This window comes from Mercenaria mercenaria, chromosome 6 (genome assembly GCF_021730395.1).
Source record: "Mercenaria mercenaria strain notata chromosome 6, MADL_Memer_1, whole genome shotgun sequence".
In the NCBI taxonomy this organism is placed as follows: Eukaryota; Metazoa; Mollusca; class Bivalvia; order Venerida; family Veneridae; genus Mercenaria; species Mercenaria mercenaria.
This window is the reverse complement of record NC_069366.1, coordinates 24,516,894-24,536,237: the sequence shown is the minus strand read 5'-3', so window position 1 is coordinate 24,536,237 and position 19,344 is coordinate 24,516,894. Positions and strand designations below refer to the sequence as shown.

The following is a 19,344-nucleotide window of genomic DNA, read 5'->3' as shown; positions in this document are numbered from 1 at the left end:
AAGAAACACGTTTAAAACTGTATACTAAATCTTCATGCAGACACTGAAAATTTGAACTCTTAAGTGCAAAGATATAGCTTCAACACTCTCATTTCTTTTACTTACCTTCTCTGCCTTTGTACAGGTTTAGGCGACCTGAATGTCGCATGATTCATGCTCATCAAAGTATTTGCCACGGAGATCACACTCAGCAGATGTTGTGTAGTTACTGCACTAGAAATTTGCCATCGAGCCTTCTTGGTGAACATATAAATCTCTTTCTCAATCTCCGCCTTCAGATCAACCTTTGACACTTGTGAACCTTCTGCTCCTTGACTAGACAGATTAATAAGATCTGATTCACTTCCTGGGTCCATCTGAAACAAAAAAGCCCAAGGGTTTAAACATCTTAGTTTTAAAACAATTTAGTTTATTGTCGAGCCTGCTTCCGGTGAGCTCGATATAGTCATCACTTTTGGCGGGTTGGTGTATGTGCGTGTGTCCGTCTAATTTTGTCCGGACCATAACTTTGACATGCATGGACCAATCGTTTATATTTGGCATGAATGTTAACCTCAATGAGAAGGAGTGTCAAGCGCAAACCCCATGTTCCTATCTCAAAGGTCAAGGTCACAGTTGGAGATCAATGGTAAAGTTTAAGTTTGTCCGGAGCATTTCTTCTTAATGCATGGTGGGATTTTGATGTAACTTGGAATGAATGTTCACCATTATGAGACGGAGTGTCACGCAAAAGAACCAACTCCCTAGGTCTAAGGTCAAGGTCACACTTAGAGGCCAAAGGTGCTGGTGGGCTCGACATTCTGCCCGTGGGCATGCAGAATGTATTTCTAGTATCATTTTCTTTTAATTAGATTGCAAAGAAACTTCCATGTTTCATTGTTCTTGAGTAAGCTGTTCAGTAAAGCTAGATCAAATTTCTTATGATATTTTGTTTCATATGGGTATAATAGCATTTTCTCTACAATACGTCCAAATTGGTTTTACCTCCCAAATGATTCCTGCATTTTCAGTAGCAGTTTAAAGGCGGTCATAAAGTGACTCTCTATTTTCCTGTGGAGGGTCAGTAGATTTTCATGTTAGGTTAGGCTAAAAGTAATCAAACATTGGGTTTGTTAGTGACTGTCTGCAGAAATATATAGGGCAAGTATGATAAATATAGGATCTTGGCAAATACTCCCCCTTAGTCCACATTTATCATACTGACCCCATCTATTTCTATGGAGTGTCACTTACAAACCCAATAATCGATTATGTAAATCTTTACAAAATGTTTCTGGATTCCGTATCAGTACTTACACATTATCAAAAATATCAAAGGAAAATAAAATTGGGCTTGTGAACGAAAAATGCTGGAGTAAATTAAGGGTTATGTGCTGCTGTTTGATAGGAAAGTAAAACGAAAAAGAGTCAGCAAAAATTGAAAGAAAAATTGTTAGATTTATGCAAAGGTTCAAATTTATCAAACAAGCAGTGTTTAGGCGTTGCCCAGACAGGTTAAAGTAAAGAGTCGTGTGCAAAATTTATGAATGGAATTCCAGTGATATCTTGTTAGCTGAAACACGAGTGTGCCAGTCCAAAAATAATTAGGTGTTGAAATCGGAGACAATATAATCTACAGAGCAGTGATAAAAGGTCGTTAAAGCATAATTGCTGATGAAAATTTCCATTGGAAATAAACAGGCTAAATGCTGTAACAATTATGTGATAAATGCCAGAACCTAAAGGTTGGTGGAAAGGGTCGTCTCAAAAGTAAAGAAAAAAAAACAACGGAAAATAAACATATATTTAAAAGATAAAGAAAGTTTGAAATGTTAAAAAAGTGTTGATTTTTTTAATGAATTGTAACTGTGACTAAACAAATATGGAAAAGCAAAAAGACGGCCAGGAGGCTATTAGTGCGATGTCGTCAAATTCGAATTTACGATATCTGAAAAGCGTGAGGACAAGGTTTCGTAATACGTTGAAGGAAGAGGTTGAGAAAGCTACATCATTGTTAACCTCGGAATCTGAGGAATACGAGTTGGATGAAAAAATAAGCAGTGCTTCGTCATGTATGGAAAAGATTAGCTTATACCGAGAAAAGGTAGAAAATCAGAGCGAAAAACTAGTCACATCAATGGTGGAAAGTGAAGAAATTGAGGAAATTGTGGATGATGACTGTAGTTTGTGTTTCCGTGCAATGGACATTTATCTAGAACTAAAGAATTTCTTGAGCAAACTTTATAAGATAATGGACAAATTAGAAGAAAAACCACATGAAGAGTCGGACACTCATCTGTTAATTCAACTACAGCAAAATATGCAACAATTAATGTCTTCACAAATGAAGCAACAAGAACTGACAAACAGAAAAGAAGCTGAAAAACTGTCATCAGTTAAGCTACCGAAAATAGATATGATATCTTTCGCCGGTGATAAAACTAAGTGGACTGAATTTTGGGACTGTTTCCAGAGCGCGGTACACAACAATAAAATGATATCAAACATTGAAAAATTTACCTATCTGAAGAGCAAATTATTCGGCAAAGCAGGAAGGGCGATTGCTGGATTAGCCCTGTCGAGCGAAAACTATAACGTAGCAATGGATATTTTGAAGAAAAGATTTGGCAATTCACAAGAAATAATTGATCTTCACTACAAGCGACTGATAAACATTCCGTCGGCTACAAACAAAGTTAGCAGTTTGAGATATTTGATAGACAATGTCGATAAACATTTTAGAAGTCTGGAAAGTCTCGATCAAAACGTCAACCAAGACATTATTGTGTCGATCATAAAGTCGAAAATACCTGAAGATGTGTTACTGCAACTTGAAATCATGAAAGATGTCGACGAAAAGTGGACAGTTAGAACTATAAGCAAACGGTTAAATGACTATATTGTAGCGCGTGAAAGGGCAGTAAAGGACACGAACAGTACCGACATTAGACAACGACGCTCAGCTACGATGTCATATGAAAGGAAAGAGCGAAGCTTTGGACCGGGAATGAGAAATGGTACGTCTGAATCTACACCAAAACATACGACAGAGGCGTTTGTAGCGGGAGAAAATAGAGCAATTACGCAAACATTTACGAAAGCTTGTAAATACTGCAACGGCGAGCACTGGAGCGATGAATGTAAAAGGTATAAAACAATTGATGAAATGAAAAAAACGGTTGAAAAGATGCTGTTATAAATGTTTGAAAGATAATCATAGAGCAAAGGACTGTAAAAGCACAAGAGTTTGTACGTACTGCAAGAAAGTGAACGTACATCACAGAAGTTTATGTGACAAAAGATTTCAAATTAATCAAAATCATGAAAGCGCAAATTTGTCCAATGAAGTGGAAAATGTTGAAAATACGGAAAGCGAAAATAAAACATTAGAAAACGAAGAAACAGGACTTCTATCTTACAATGAAAATGTATTAATGCAAACAGCATTTACAGAAATAAAAAATGCAAGAAATGGGCAAAGTGAACATGTAAGACTTATGCTTGACTGTGGAAGTCACCGAACATATGTTTCACAAAGTTTAGCAGATCGTTTGAACCTGGAGGTAAATGGAGAGCAAAGCATTCATCTTATAACATTTGGTAGCAGAAATAAAAAGGTTATACAAACAAAATCAACGAAGATCGATATTAAACTTCAAAACGGAGAGTACATGGCACTGACTGCAAATATTGTACCCAACATCACTGGAACTATCAGTAGAAAGGCGGTTAGATTGAAATCACAGTCTAAGTTTGACAGTCTTACAAAGGATCTTATATTAGCGGACAATATCCCCACCCAAAATGAAACTGAAACACTTGATTTGCTTATTGGTAATGACTATTACCTGGACATTGTGCAGACTGAAAAAATCGAAGTTCAGCAAGGACTGTACCTATTAGCGACAAAATTTGGCTGGATGCTTTCAGGGAGAACAGAAGTTACTGATGAATACGATTCTAGTGACATGAACATGTTGATTCTAAACTATGGAAATAACGTAACGAAAACAAATGTATTCACAAACGCGGACAGTGTAGTTCCAACAAAACCAGATATCGAAGACTTTTGGAATGTTGAATCTATTGGAATAACTACTGAAAGGGAAAACACAGATGATCAAATTGTTATGCAACATTTCAAGGATACACTTAAGCGCGAGGACGGGCGATATCAGGTTACATGGCCATGGAAACGAGATATTGATGAATTGCCGGAAAATCGTGGATTGGCATTAGGGAGACTGAAATCATTAGTTACTTTGGATCCAATTTGCTAAATAAAAGTATCAATAAAGAGATATACATACCTCAGACCTTGTCTGCTGTCTCAGAGTTGCTCTTTGACCTTTTGTATCCATGGCAACAATAGGATCACCCTTTGAACACACACCTTTATGCCAACCAGGCAACATAAGTGACATATGCCCTTCTCGAGATATCAGTCCAAATGAAATTGGTGATTTAGGTTTTAACAAACCTAGTTTATTTAAGCACAATTTATCCAAGTCTGGGTCCAAGCCCCAAGCATGTAACATAGACATAAATAATTGTGCAATTTCCATAGTTAAATTGCTGTTTCGGAGATTAAGAGGCTCAGGTCTCTTCTTCCTTCCGCCAGGACCTGGGGACCCCAATGGGGAACCAGACTGTGACTGTTTTCTGGATGGGCTGGGACTTGGAATATTTGGATTTATAGGCTGGAATCCATGAGCATCAACACCTGCTTGTATCTTCTGACTAACTGTATCTGCAGTGTCCTTCACCTTGGCCAGAATACCTGTCGTAAATAATACAATGAGCTTTTATTCCACTAGGGATCTTACTACACTGTCATGAACAATGATAATATTTTAAAGCTGGTGTCAACAGAACACAAGAGGGCCATGATGGCCCGAATTTAGTTGCTTGCCAAGTGCCCCCATTTGAACAGACTTGGGAGACAACCATACTTATAATGATGCTACAGACCAAGTTTGATGAAGATCCATCAAACGGTTCATGAGAAGTTGTTTAAAGGTATTTCTATTTTTAGCTCTAGCAGCCCTTAAAAGGGGCCAAGTGCCCCCATTTGAACAAATCTGGGAGAAGACCTTATAATGATGCTACAGACAAAGTTTGATGAAGATCTATCTTGCGATTCGTGAAAAGAAAAGGGGCCAAGTGCCCCCATTTGAACAAACTTGAGTGAGGACCTCGCCATGATGCCACAGACTAAATTTGGTGCTATTCTGACCAGTAGTTTCAGAGGAGAAGATATTTAAGTGAAAATGTGGACAACAGACAACGGACCATCCACCTATACTAATAACTAACCCTGAACCTGTGGTTCAGGTGAGCTAAAAATGTACAAATTCTAAATAATTCAGAACACCATTTTAAATACGTTATTAGACATAGAACATATCTGAAATACCCTAAATTCGTATTGAAAATTTTGTTGAGTCTGAAACACTAAATGTAAAGGTTTTTTCTGTTTATGGCACCATAAGTGTAAGCAGTCAATGAGATTCCCCACCTGGTATGAATGGAACAACTTAGTCCAGCCGAGACCAGGATAGGTGTCATATCTACCTCCAAAGCATCTAATTAAGGCTGATACTACTTGAAACAGTTTCAACTGAACCACCCAGCACTAAATACTAGATGGGAGATCAACCCAAACCGGAAATCATCAATTAAAATAGTTAAACTACACAACTGTTGCTTATTTATACATTATGAAATATTTTAGATAAATATTTTCATGCAGCCATCATAGTCAAATAAGACTGAAATGACATTGTTTATGTTTTTAACCTTTAGCCTGTTGGCTGCAAGTGATTCTGCCTTTGCGACCAGTGAAGACCATGATCAGCCTGCACATCCGTGCAGTCTAATCATGGTCTGCATTGTTTGCTATTCAGTCAGTAAATTTTCAGCAAATACCCCTTCGAATAATAAATGGTATTGCCCAAACTGAATGATTGACCAGACCATTTAATAACAGGGTAAAGGTTAAAAGAAAGGTACAAGAAAATGTAATAAACCTGCAATAGTTGGTGGTGAATCCGAGCCACCATTTGATGCCTTACGTCTGTCTAGTAATGTTGACAAACCTTTTGCTTCTAACTCTCCTGGTGACATTGTTGCAAACTCATTTGTTAACAGTTGAACTGAAAAATAAGCGGGGAAAATATTCATTCCATGGACTTAAGTATATCAACTATAGCTGCAGTAGACAATTTTAGGATAAATTAAGCAAAATAGTAAAACTAAGAATGTTTGAGCACTTTATAGGTAAGCAATGCTCTAGACATATTCAATGAAATTAAACGGGCTTCAGCTGATTGTGAAATCAAAACATTTGCCCTGATGATATAGAGTGGGCAGACCAATGCTCGGCGTAAAAACTACATATTTTAAATTTAAAAACTGATTTTACATTAACTTACCGTACTTTTTTTATCGTCAGTTTGTAGAACAATCTTTGAGTATTCAACCATATTGTTTACATATTTCTAGTCACACCGTGACGTAATAGGCGGGAGCTAAAAATAGTACCAGTAAAACCTATGCGGTTCATGCGGAAGTATACCAACGCTCGGCGTACGGCATATTAATCTGCAGGTTGTAATTTTGAACTATTTATGTATTAAAGTAAAGTATAAGACATATTTAACACAAGACATAGGTTGTATTGATTAACTGATTTTCTAAAGTACATAAACAGTTACGTAAATTACCCCTCTCTCTATTCTGCATCTATGAATTGAATAAACACATTTTATACAACAATTATCCTAAGGAATTCATTTGAAGATAATTTATCACAATTCTGTGAGTCTAACTTCAAGAAATCAATAAATTATGATATCTGATGATTTATTTCCATTATTTTTGGAAATCTTTTCAAAAGTGTCATTAGTCCACATAGTATATCAATTACTTCGACAGCATAAGCTACAGAAAAGTGCAGTACAATGGGTCCGTATAAAATGCCATGATAAGGGTTTATAGTTTATTTAAGTATAAAGAAATAGAATAATTAAAAATAAAAATGCTTTTATTCTCCATAATTCGGCCTGCAAGCTACTTTTTTAATACCAATTTTACCAGAAAATCTGTTTTAATGAGAGTAGAACACAAAACTTTTAGCCTTGCATCGTCTGCTCTACTGTGACCACGTGACCATACCGGAAATGAACCGCACTGGGATAAAATTACGCGTGATGTAAACAAACGAAAGGGGACTCATAAGAGCTGATATTTTATATATATATTAAGAAATTCCCAGAGAAACGTGATATACGCCGAGCGTTGGTATGCGCCGAGCATTGGTCTGCCCACTCTATATCTACAGCTCCGGACATAATAATTATTTTCAACAATTGAATCACCGACTGGGATATGCACAAAATAATTATACTCCTTACACTGTAAAATGGTATCAGACACTAAATCACTGGAAGTCTTAGGGGGAAAAAAAACATGTATGATAAAGCATCTATTTGACTTCAAATTAATTGCATTTGGATTCTACATACTGTGAAATCAATAAATTTTGTTGCCATGAAATTTGGAAGTTTTGTCCGAAAAAGGCAGTTTAGTGGGGACATGAAATTGTGGACTTCAAACTGAAAAGATAAATATGAATTTCCTTCTGACTTAACTTTTAACCCTTACCATGCTGGACACAATTGAATCTGCCTTTGTGACCAGTGTAGATCATAATCACCCTGCACATCCATGCAGTCTGATCATGATCTGCACTGTTCGCCATTTAATCAGTATATTTTTGGTAAGCACCCCTTTTAACAGCTAATAGTACTGTCAAAATTGGAAGACCGACAAGTTCATTATAGAAATTTAGCAGGGAAAGGGTTAAAGCCTGATGCAACAACAAAATCCATGAAAATATATGTGTATTAAAAGTTTTTTTGTTTTGTTTTTGTTGGGTTTAACGTCACACTGACAATTATTGCTCAATCAATATGGCAACTTTCCAGCTTTGATGGTGGAGGAAGACCCCAGGTGACCTTCCATGCATTATTTTATTACCAGCGGGTACCTTGGAAGAACCACTGACCTTTCGTAAGCCAGCTAGATGGCTTCCTCACATAAAGAATTCAATGCCTCCAGTGAGACTCGAAAAGTGTTTTTGTAATAGATCTGATGTGAAGCTGCAACTTACCAATCAGAGCCTCTGTATCAAAGAAGACAACATGTCCATCAGGATCCACTGTGTTTGTACGTATACCTTCTATATACATAGGATAATCCTGCGGTTGTGACAGGTCAATCTTCGCCCCCGCAGCCTGCTGGTTCTGGCTCAGAGCCTGTAACTTCTGCTGGGCTAAATTCTTAAATGTTGCTAGGTTACGCCTCTTGAAGGCCTGGGCAAGGGTCAAGTTAGGATTGGTCAGTTGATCAAAGACTGGCATGGCATTCTCGTCACAATTATTGAGGATCTCCTCAGCTGTAAGTCCATGTACAACTCTGTCAAGGTGACCTGCAATGAATTTATAAATGGCATACATATAGCATACACATAGCAGCAATCAGAGTTATGTAAATATACATGAACTGTTAAACTGATTGAGGTGTAATAAATGAAGAATTTTTTTGTAATATACTGTGGGTGGGGGCAGATGAATGACACTAAATTTTATTGATTTCTGTGAAATGGTGAATAATATCAACCTTAACAAGGGATGGAACCTGCAACCTCTGTGTCCTGAGTTTGCCTTTTAATTGGCTTGACCTGAAGCTTAATTAAGTAAATCCTATATCTTGAACCAAAATGTCTACTAAGATATATGATTAAAATGTCAAAAATTGCTACCTGTTTCCATCTGCCAGACATACACCGTTCCATCTGAGCAGCTAACCACCATGAAATCATCCAGGGGGCGCCACCGAATACTATGAACAGGAAACAGGTGACGAGAAGCTAGAAGTATACACTTGCGTTCCTTTAAACTAAGAAGTGTAACAGAATGATCTGATGCCACAGAGCAGATGGACGTCAAAATTCTCACCTGAAAAAATATTGAAAGTCAACAGCCTGATTAATGTCAGCAAGAACAACAAAAGTAATAAAACTGCCATATCAAACTTGAAATTAAAAGAGTAGAAGATAATAACATTTCAATACATATTTTAAAGTCAATTAATTTCAAAAGCATGAATTTTCGTGTTTTGTCCAAAATAACTATTTCAAGGGAATATAGATTTGTGGATTTAAAAATCTGAAGATAAAATTACTGTAAATTTTGTTTATTCATTGGGATTTAATTTTTTGGATCGACACAACCATGAAATTCAGGTAAATCAGTCCCTCACGAATATGGAAACACATTTCATGTATAAAGTTAGTAGACGATTGATGATAACTCAAAAGTAAAAGAATCATATTAAAATAAATGCATATTAGATTCCAGAATACTTACATTACAATTATTTGGCGGGACCATCAACTGTGATATTTCTCCACCATGAACAGTGAATGTATGTAATTTGACGCCCTCGTATATATCCCAGAGACAGACTGAGAAGTCTGCTCCTCCAGAGAGAAGGTGTTTGGGCTCATACCGGGTACTCTCGTTGAACGGATACAACAGGCAATTTACTCTACCATCATGACCTTCCAGTGTCAACAACTGAATTTCTGAAAGTTTAAATGGAAACACTGACATTACAAAAAGATTATTACAGATGACTACAGAAGAAACTGAGACCTTACGTACAAAGTTGAACGACGGTCAAACTTCAAGTCTGGATAATTGCATGATTGCTTTGTGTAGTAAATGTTTCTCCTGCTAACTTGTGAGTACTATGAAAACATCATTGAATTTGTAGTTAAATTTTTCCATAAAATTTAACTTTAACAAACAAAATTCCTACTTATATAACCTTTAGAAATCATATCTACCATTTCAAGTCCCCTTAAATTGAAATTTTAGTTCAAACCACAAAATTCTATGCCCATATATTTAACCTTTAGCCTGCTGGCGGCAAGTGATTCTGCCTTTGTGACCAGTGCAGACTAAGATAAGCCTGCACTTTCGTTCAGGCTGATCACAGTCTGCACTGTTCGCTATTCAATCAGTAAATTTTCAGTGAACACCCCTTTGAATAATAAGTGGTACTACCCAAATTGAATGATGGACCAGTCCATTTTAGAAACTAGCAGGGTAAAGGTTTAAAATAATCATAGTGTATGTAATCAAATAAATTCATCTGTTGTACCTGAAGTGTAGTTACCTGTCTGCAAAATGTTTCTTACGAAAGTTTCATGCAAGATCACAATAAGAGTTGAAGCACAATAACACCTACAACTTGGAAACTGCCAAAAAATGATGTCACAAGTTGACATCTTTAAGTGATAGAAATGGCATTGTAAACATAAACATCATGCAGAGGGTAACTTTAACGGCCTAAATGCTCACCTGCTTACAAGCCACAAAATATGATTGATCAATCAAAATGCCAATTATAAATACTGCAAAATCATAAATTTTTTAGTGGAAGTAATTTTGTGGAATTCATGCTTAAATAAATCCACAAAATTAAAACCAAACAAACAAGCACTGTACTCAAATTCATTAAAACCAAAAAAACAAGCACTGTACTCAAATTCATTTTATATTCAAAATTAGAAATCACCCATGAAATAGCCGTTTTTGCCTAAAACATGAAATTTTGTTCCCATGAATTACAAACCGAGGTTTTCACTCTCTAGTTAAAACAAATATGCAATGAAAAAAACTGATGAAACTCTAACCTCAATAAACCTATTAACTGAAAAAGACTCACTTTCGTGGCTTATAAATCTATTATCCAGTAACTGTAGCATAATACACATGGTTGCTGGTAGGATGATGATTGTCCCGTTAGACCTGCCACATACCAGCTTGCCTTGTGATGGAATGTAAACTGTCGATGTTATCATAGCACCATCCTCCACCTCTTTCTGTAAACAGATAAATTAACTGAAATATACTATTTACACACAGAAATCTATATAACCATAGATCTGGTACTTCATTTATTTAAACCTGAAGTCCTAGGCTAGTAGTAGTATTTAGCCTGTGTAAAAGCACTAACACTACTGTTGTTGTAAATTATTGTTGTTATTGTTCATGGGGTTTTACACCATTTTTCAATAGGTTTAGTATGGCAGTCACACTACCCAAAAGCTCATGAACTGAATCAATCTGTTCTCTGCAAGAAACTATCTATATCTTCCACAGTATGATTCCCTGTGTTAGGGATCCTCTCACTTGATCATAGCATAACTTCCATTGTCCAGGATCAAACTCTCGGTTCACTGTAGTGTAACTGCCCTTGTCTTGGATATTAAAACCAAACAAACAAGTACTGCACTCAAATTCTCTCATTTCACCACAGTGTAACTTCCCTTGTCTGGGACCAATCTCTCAGTTCACCACAGTGTAACTTCCCTTGTCTGGGATCAATCTCTCAGTTCAACACAGTGTAACTTCCCTTGTCTGGGACCAATCTCTCAGTTCACCACAGTGTAACTTCCCTTGTCTGGGATCAATCTCTCAGTTCACCACAGTGTAACTTCCCTTGTCTGGGACCAATCTCTCAGTTCACCACAGTGTAACTTCCCTTGTCTGGGACCAATCTCTCAGTTCACCACAGTGTAACTTCCCTTGTCTGGGATCAATCTCTCAGTTCAACACAGTGTAACTTCCCTTGTCTGGGATCTCTCAGTTCACCAAAGCCAACTTCTCTTGTCTGGTATCAATCTCTGAATTCACCGCAACAAAGCTTCCTTTGTCTGGGATCAATCTCTCATAGTGTAACCTCCCTTGTCTGGAATCATTCTCTCAGTTCACCACAGTGTTACCTCCCTTGTCAGTGTAACCTCCCTTGTCTGAAATCAATCTCTCAGTTCACCACAGTGTAACCTCCCTTGTCTGAAATCAATCTCTCAGTTCACCACAGTGTAACCTCCCTTGTCTGAAATCAATCTCTCAGTTCACCACAGTGTAACCACCCTTGTCTGGGATCAATCTCTATAATCACCATAGTGTAACTTCCTTCATCTTGGACGAAACTCTCAATTCATCATTCGCATAAATTCCACAGTCTGGAATCAATCTTTCAGTTCACCATAGTATAAGTTCCTTATCTGGGATCAATCTCTTATTTCACGTTAACGTTACTTCCCTTGTCTTGGCTCAAAATCAGCCAACAGCTTGGCAGTTTCTACGACTGATTAAACTTCTACATGTAAATATTTTGAGCATCTTGTAAGACAAGTGCACATTCTGAAAATAATTATGTTGTGTACTTACAAATCCATCCAAGATTCCACTGGGAGACTGGTTTAGTTTGTCCCAGATGTCTTGTAGTGTAGCTGAACACTTTGGTAACAATACTGAAATAATAGAAAAGTTAAGGCAATGTATTTTCATTTGACCATTATAAGTCAATCCCGGTGCTGAAGCCATCAATATTTGAGTTTGTGCTTCACTGTTCTATATATCATTATAAATGGAACAGTTCTATTAATTCACTTCAAAATGCAGCTTTTTTTGTGTTTAAATCAAATTCATTTTAGCCAGAAAAAATGATCACTGGATGCTGACAACTTTTTTTTTAATTTAAACTAGACTCTGAAGATACCATTCTGCTTATATAGCCCCCTCTCATATCTGTTGTACTGGTGTTATGCAAGAAGGTACACATTCATGTCCTCAGAGGTGCTCAAAGCCGTAAGTTTCTTGACGAACATACCCTAAATAACAGTTTGTCCTTAACGGCCTTTTTGCTAGTTGATTAATGTTCCTCTAACAAAATGTACATTGAAAGAAATCAGTATTTGAGCCGCGCCATGAGAAAACCAACATATTGCATTTGCGACCAGCATGGATCCAGACCAGCCTGCACATCCACGCAGTCTGGTCAAGATCCATGCTGTTCGCTTTCAAAGCCTATTGTAATTACAGAAAGTGTTAGCGAACAGCATGGATGCAGATGCGCAGGCTGGTCTGGATCCATGCTGGTCGCAAATGCATTATGTTGGTTTTCTCATGGCACGGCTCATTTCTATACCTGGTAACCTATCAAAACTCTCCTGTCTAACCAAAGTCATCTGGCGCTCCGACACCACCGGGAGTTTCCAGATCACAACCTGACCTTCCGAGTCACCTCGCACCAACAGTTTGGTTGCCTGATTATCTCCCCTTAATGTGGAATGTAGAATAACTGCTGGAGAGCAAGCTAGAGTCTGTAAAACAGTAAATTACATGTTTAAAACACACAAGTAAAGGACTATGGAAACTGCCTGACAATACTGTGTTGCAAATGTGTCACCCTCAAAGAAGAAGAAAGTTAGAGAATGGCCAAAATAACAGCCCAGTAGGTATTTCACAATGTATATAGCCAAAGTTTAAACTACATGTATCTTTGAACAGCTTAATCTACAAAAGAAAAGAGTTTTCTGCATACAGAGCAATTTCTTAACACAGTAACCTCTTCCGAGTGACTAATTCTGTACAACAAACAGATTTTCCCAGTGGTTATGCTTACAAGTCTTGCAACTGTTTTTTTTAAAGAGTAAGTTTTACTCCAGAAGAGATAATTATGTATAGCAGAGTATGATTTTCCAAGTCTGCTGGGTTTTCATTAAGGGCAAGGGGCAGGGTTTAGGGGGTTCCCCCTGCTATATAAGTCTGAAGCCCTGGCTAGTCTTCCTGGAGCAAATGAAGCTCTTAATGGGAGAGCCTCAGTTCACCCTCTTAGGCTACTTTGAAACTTTTACCTTCTACATTAATTAATAATCAATGAAACCTGTAAGTCTGCATAGCACAAACTGTCAAAAAAAACCCCACATTTTCACTTCAGGCAGCTGAAGCTGTAACAAGAGCCATGTTAGACTGTGATGATGATGGCCAATCCCCCCGCGGGGCATATTATAATTGAAGGCTAAAGTTCCTGGCAAGTTAGTGTCTGAAAGTATTAATTTTGGGGAAAGCTTTGAAGAATCATTTTGTTGTGGTCCGCATCAGGGGTTTTAAAGATGTGGAAGAAAGAATAAGTCAGTGGTGAGGTGGTGTACTGCTAAATTTTATTAATTTTAATGAACAGTAAAGCTATGACGTTTTTCTATATGGCTACTGTAAAAAGAAGGAATGGAAAGCTAACAGGGAACACTAGTGCCAGAATGTCACAATATATGCCCGTCACAGCAAATTTGTTTACTCTAGCAGCTGTATTTGCAAATGGAATTTTAATTTTGTGATTGTTTAGTAATTATTTTAAGTCTTTTGTTTTTCTAAGTTCACAAAAAAACTCCTTAACAGGCAGAGATATCTTAAAATACACCTAAAATTGGAAAGTAACATCCATGTTGTACCACAGAAAAGTGGTCTTGTTTTTTGCCTACGGTCAATTATAAAAATGTTACAATATAAGTTATTTATAGTAACAACTAAGGGAAGTTAATCTTAAAAAAAAAAAAAAAAAATTGTAAGTCCGCACAAAAATCTTTACCAGGTAGAGATTGGTCAAAATACACCTCAAAATTGGATGTAGCATGCATGTTGTACTACAGAAAAGTGGTCTCGATTTTTCCCTACGACTAGTAATGAAAAAGTTACAATAAAAGCTATTTAAAGTACATGTAACAACAAAGGGAGGTAATTCTAAAGAAAGGAACTGCGCATGACACTTCGTCTCATGATGGTGTATAATTGTGCCAAGTTACATCAAAATCCCTCCATGCATGAAGAAGAAATGCTTCGGACAAAGTCATTCTTGTATCTGACCTTTGGCCTCCAAGTGTGACCTTGACCTTAGACCTAGGGACCTGGATCTTGCGCATGACACTCTGTCTCGTGGTGGTGAACATTTGTGCCAAGTTATATCAAAATCCCTCTATGCATGAAGAAGAAATGCTCCGGACAAAGTTTTCATTCTTGTATCCTTTGACCTCTAAGTGTGACCTTGACCTTAGACCTAGGGACCTGGTTCTTGCGCATGACACTCCACCTCGTGGTGGTGAACATTTATGCCAACATATATCAAAATCCCTCCATGCATGAAAAAGATACGCTCCGGACAAATTTTTTTAAGAAAATATGATAAAGGGGAATAACTCAAAAAATAGGCAAGGTAGAGTTATTGTTCTTGCACACTGCACTTCCTCCCAATGTGTTCTATCAGTGTATGAAGTTTGAAGAAAATCCCTCCAGTACTTTTGGAGTTATGCTCCGGACAAAATGTTTTAAGAAAATAAGATAAAGGGGAATAACTCAAAAAATAGGCAAGGTAGAGTTATTGTTCTTGCACATTGCACTTCCTCCCAATGCGTTCTATCAGTGTATGAAGTTTGAAGAAAATCCCTCCAGTACTTTTGGATTTATGCTCCGGACAAATTTTTTTAAGAAAATAAGATAAAGGGGAATAACTCAAAAAATAGGCAAGGTAGAGTTATTGTTCTTGCATACTGCACTTCCTCCCAATGTGTTCTATCAGTGTATGAAGTTTGAAGAAAATCCCTCCAGTACTTTTGGAGTTATGCTCCGGACAGAGATCGTTGCGGACGGATGGACGGACGGACGGACGCACGGACGGAGAGCATTTCTAATATCCCCTTCGCCTTTGGCGGGGGGATAAACAAAATTTCATTGAACAAAACATGTCTGTGACAAGCCACTTTTATAAAACATTGGTTTTTCCCCAATAGGAACTGAACAAATTACTCCTGGATTTAAAATTCAAGACAAGAGGAAGACACCACAAAATATATTTGAAAAGAAAGGTCTTGAACCTGTAACAGGACTTCTGGAGGAAAAGCTATATTGCATGACCATCTATCTATAATTTTACTTCCATTTTTGATAGCTACAATACCAGGTCCTACATCTTTACCTATAAAGACAACTCCACTACTCTAATAATATACAGTCAAACTTTGTTCGCTTGAACGTTATGGGACTGGCAAAATTTGTTCAAACGACATACATAATACAGAGATTTTTCCGAGACCTCACCATGAGTTTGAGTGCAGGGCGGTGTTTAATTTATCAGAGTTCAACTGAGCGAAGTTTGACTGTATTATACAATGCGTACCTTTTCAGAATAGAAATCGAGAACATAGTATGCATGAGGTGATGACGGTGCTTTATGATGATATGCATCACTCTCGGAATTCGCACTGAAATTAAACAATACAATATGTCCTATCATCCCCTAGTACAAAGCATTTCTTGTTTTCTAATCAATAGATTTTTGAACATTCTGTAGTTAAAACTCTCACATTTATTTGAACATTTCAATATTTCTTGCAAGATTATAAGGACTCTTACCCTGCAACACAGAGGATTTACAGGCCTGTATAATTCCGCAATGCTTGAAGCAACTCCAAAAAAAGGAGGTTCATTTTGGTCCTAAGACACTCACCTGTACAATCTTTGAAAGTGTCACCCAGGCAATATTTGTGGAAAATTATTTTAAAATCAGGCCATCATTTTCTGACAAAAGGATGTTTAAACTTTGAACTGTATATGTATTTAAACAAGAGGGTCATTGACCCTAAAGCGCGCACCTGTATACAAGGCTTCAAGTGTGTTTGTATAAGTATAGAGTAAGGTTTCTTCTATGTTAGCCTATATTATATACATGTCACACACACTTTTGAACCTAGGGCAATAATTTGAACAATTATGGTAGACATTACAAACCTGATATCACACGCCAAATATCAAGGCTCTAGCTATTATTGACTCAGAGAAGAAAAGTGACCACGCTCCCTGGCAGCCATGTTTTTTTGACAAATCGGTATAATCTGAACAATCTTGGCAGAGGGTCACACAAGAACCATTTGTGTAAAATTATTTTAAAATCGTGCTTGCAGTTTCAAACAAGAAGATTTTTAAAGTTTCCACTATATACATATAGGGAAAAGTGACCACGCCCTCTGGCGGCCATGTTTTTAACGAATCAGTATAATTTGAATAATCTTGGTAGAGGGTCACACAAGTACCATTTGTGTAAAATTATTCTAAAATCGGGTTAGCAGTTTCAAACAAGAAGATTTTTAAAGTTTCCACTATATAAATATAGGGAAAAGTGACCACGCCCACTGGCAGCCATGTTTTTTGATGAATCAGTATAATTTGAACAATCTTGGTAGAGGGTGACATAAGGACCATCTGTGTAAAATTATTACAAAATCGGACCATCGGTTTAGATGAAGATGTCGCTTGAAGTTTTTTCTATTTTTAGCTCTGGCAGCCCCTATATGCAACCAAGCGGAACCCTTTGAACAACTTTGGTAGAGGACCACCCAAGGAACATCATGGCCAAGTTTCATCAAAATCCATTCATTGGTTTTGGAGAAGATGTAGTTTAAACACAAATGTTGACGACGGACGGACAACTTGACGGACACGGGCACATGATTGGTACCTCAGGTGGTAGGAGGTGTGGCCTAGGACAATAGAAATCCTTTGTATTCATTCCGTAACCACTTAATTCTTTTGTTCCTTACGTGGTCATTCTATTTTTTTTCAAACAATACAAACAATGGAATGACCACCTAATACATGAATCGTATGGGTGTCCCCACGGACGGACGCACGCACGCACAACAGACGCCGGACACAGCGCGATCACAATCCCTCACCATGAGCACTTTGTGCTCAGGTGAGCTAAAAAGTGACCACATCCACTGGCAGTCAGAAAGAATATCGAATAATTTGTACAATTTTGATAGATAGTAACACAAGGGGCATTTGTATGAATTTATTTCAAAATTGGCCAATACAAGCAGTGTGTATTGGAGAGGATGCTAACTGAATTTTTTTCATACCTCTGGTGCCCATGGTTCAAGACAAAATGAAATATTTAAACAATATAGGAAGTGAATCACCCACAGAAAATTTCTCCTAAAAGCAGTGTTTTTTCCCACCAATTTGGGAATGGGGCCGGGGCCTTTACAATTGGGAAAAATGCATCGGAAAATGCCTAATTTAGGAATTTTTAAAACTAATATCTTCTGTTAAAATGTCACATTTAAGAGAGAAAATGGCCATACTTTATCATTATGCATTAAGTTAGCAAACTGTCTGTGTTTCAAATGCTTATAGTTTTAGTCTCGTTTGAAAAAGTTGGAACAAAAAGAAAATATAATTAACTTTGGGAATTTTAGCCTTGAAATTGGGAAAAAAACATACTATTTTCCATTGGGATTGGGGCCCTATTTCGGCCCCAAATTGGCTAGAAAAAAACATTGGGCACAGACATCCAGATTGTATGGCAACCAAAAAAAGAGAAAATTTTTAGTTATTTGAAATTAATGATATATTTCTAAAGGTGAAATCTTAATTATTGACAGACTGTATGTTATGGAAACACATGAGAATTAATTGTTAGTTACTAATTCTTACATTCAAAATTGAAAAACGTTTGTAACTTGAGGTAAACTGCCCTTATTACAAATCTTTATATTTAACGATTGTTAAATACATATTCCTTCCTAGTGTATGGTCAAGAACAAAGGAATTTTTTTATTGCTGTGGCTGACTGGGTTCGATTCCCGACTTGGGCATATTTTGTGTTCTTGATTTGGCATTTTTAAAGATAGTTTAGCAAAAACAAGAGCTGTCTCCATAGGATGACACATGCCCCCGATGGCACTTTAAATGAATTCTTCTTACGGCCGATGTTAGAGTTTAGGACCTTTGACCTACGGAGCTGGGTCTTGTGCGCAACACGTCGTCTTATTGTGTCTCACATTCATGCGTAGTTATTTTAAAATCCATGCATGAATGACAAATATATGGACCGGACATGCCCATCAATGCACTATCATGAAAAATGACCTTTAACGTCTAAGTGTGACCTTAACCTTTGAGCTACAGACCTGGGTCTTGCGCGCGATACGTCATCTTACTGTGGTACACATTCATGCCAAGTTATTTGAAAATCCATCCATCGATGACAAAGATATGGACCGGACACGCCCATCAATGCACTATCCTTTAATGTCTAAGTGTGACCTTGACCTTTGAGCTACGGACCTGGGTCTTGCGTACGACATGTCGTCTTACTGTGGTACACATTCATGCCAAGTTATTTGAAAATCCATCCATCAATGACAAAGATATGGACCGGACACGCCCATCAATGCACTATCCTTTAATGTCTAAGTGTGACCTTGACCTTTGAACTACGGACCTGGGTCTTGCGCAAGACATGTCATCTTACTGTGGTACATATTCATGCCAAGTTATTTGAAAATCCATCCATCGATGACAAAGATATGGACTGGACACGCCCATCAATGCACTATCCTTTAATGTCTAAGTGTGACCTTGACCTTTGAGCTACGGACCTGGGTCTTGC

The 19,344-nt window shown here is 37.4% G+C and overlaps 1 protein-coding gene across 2 annotated transcripts in view; it reads right to left on the bottom strand.

The window, feature by feature from the left end:
- The window catches only part of LOC123549386 (WD repeat-containing protein 7-like), a 64,629-nt gene that overhangs the window by 14,559 nt on the left and 30,726 nt on the right, over positions 1-19,344 (bottom strand). For both annotated transcript variants that reach the window (XM_053545434.1, XM_053545435.1), the window contains 10 exons: positions 16,069-16,153; positions 13,048-13,222; positions 12,288-12,370; positions 10,777-10,933; positions 9,411-9,628; positions 8,804-8,999; positions 8,153-8,470; positions 6,009-6,134; positions 4,290-4,759; positions 106-356 (listed from right to left, as the gene is read on the bottom strand). In XM_053545434.1, coding sequence (XP_053401409.1) covers positions 106-356; positions 4,290-4,759; positions 6,009-6,134; positions 8,153-8,470; positions 8,804-8,999; positions 9,411-9,628; positions 10,777-10,933; positions 12,288-12,370; positions 13,048-13,222; positions 16,069-16,153 — 2,079 coding nt within the window. The remainder of the gene's footprint in view (positions 1-105; positions 357-4,289; positions 4,760-6,008; positions 6,135-8,152; positions 8,471-8,803; positions 9,000-9,410; positions 9,629-10,776; positions 10,934-12,287; positions 12,371-13,047; positions 13,223-16,068; positions 16,154-19,344) is intronic.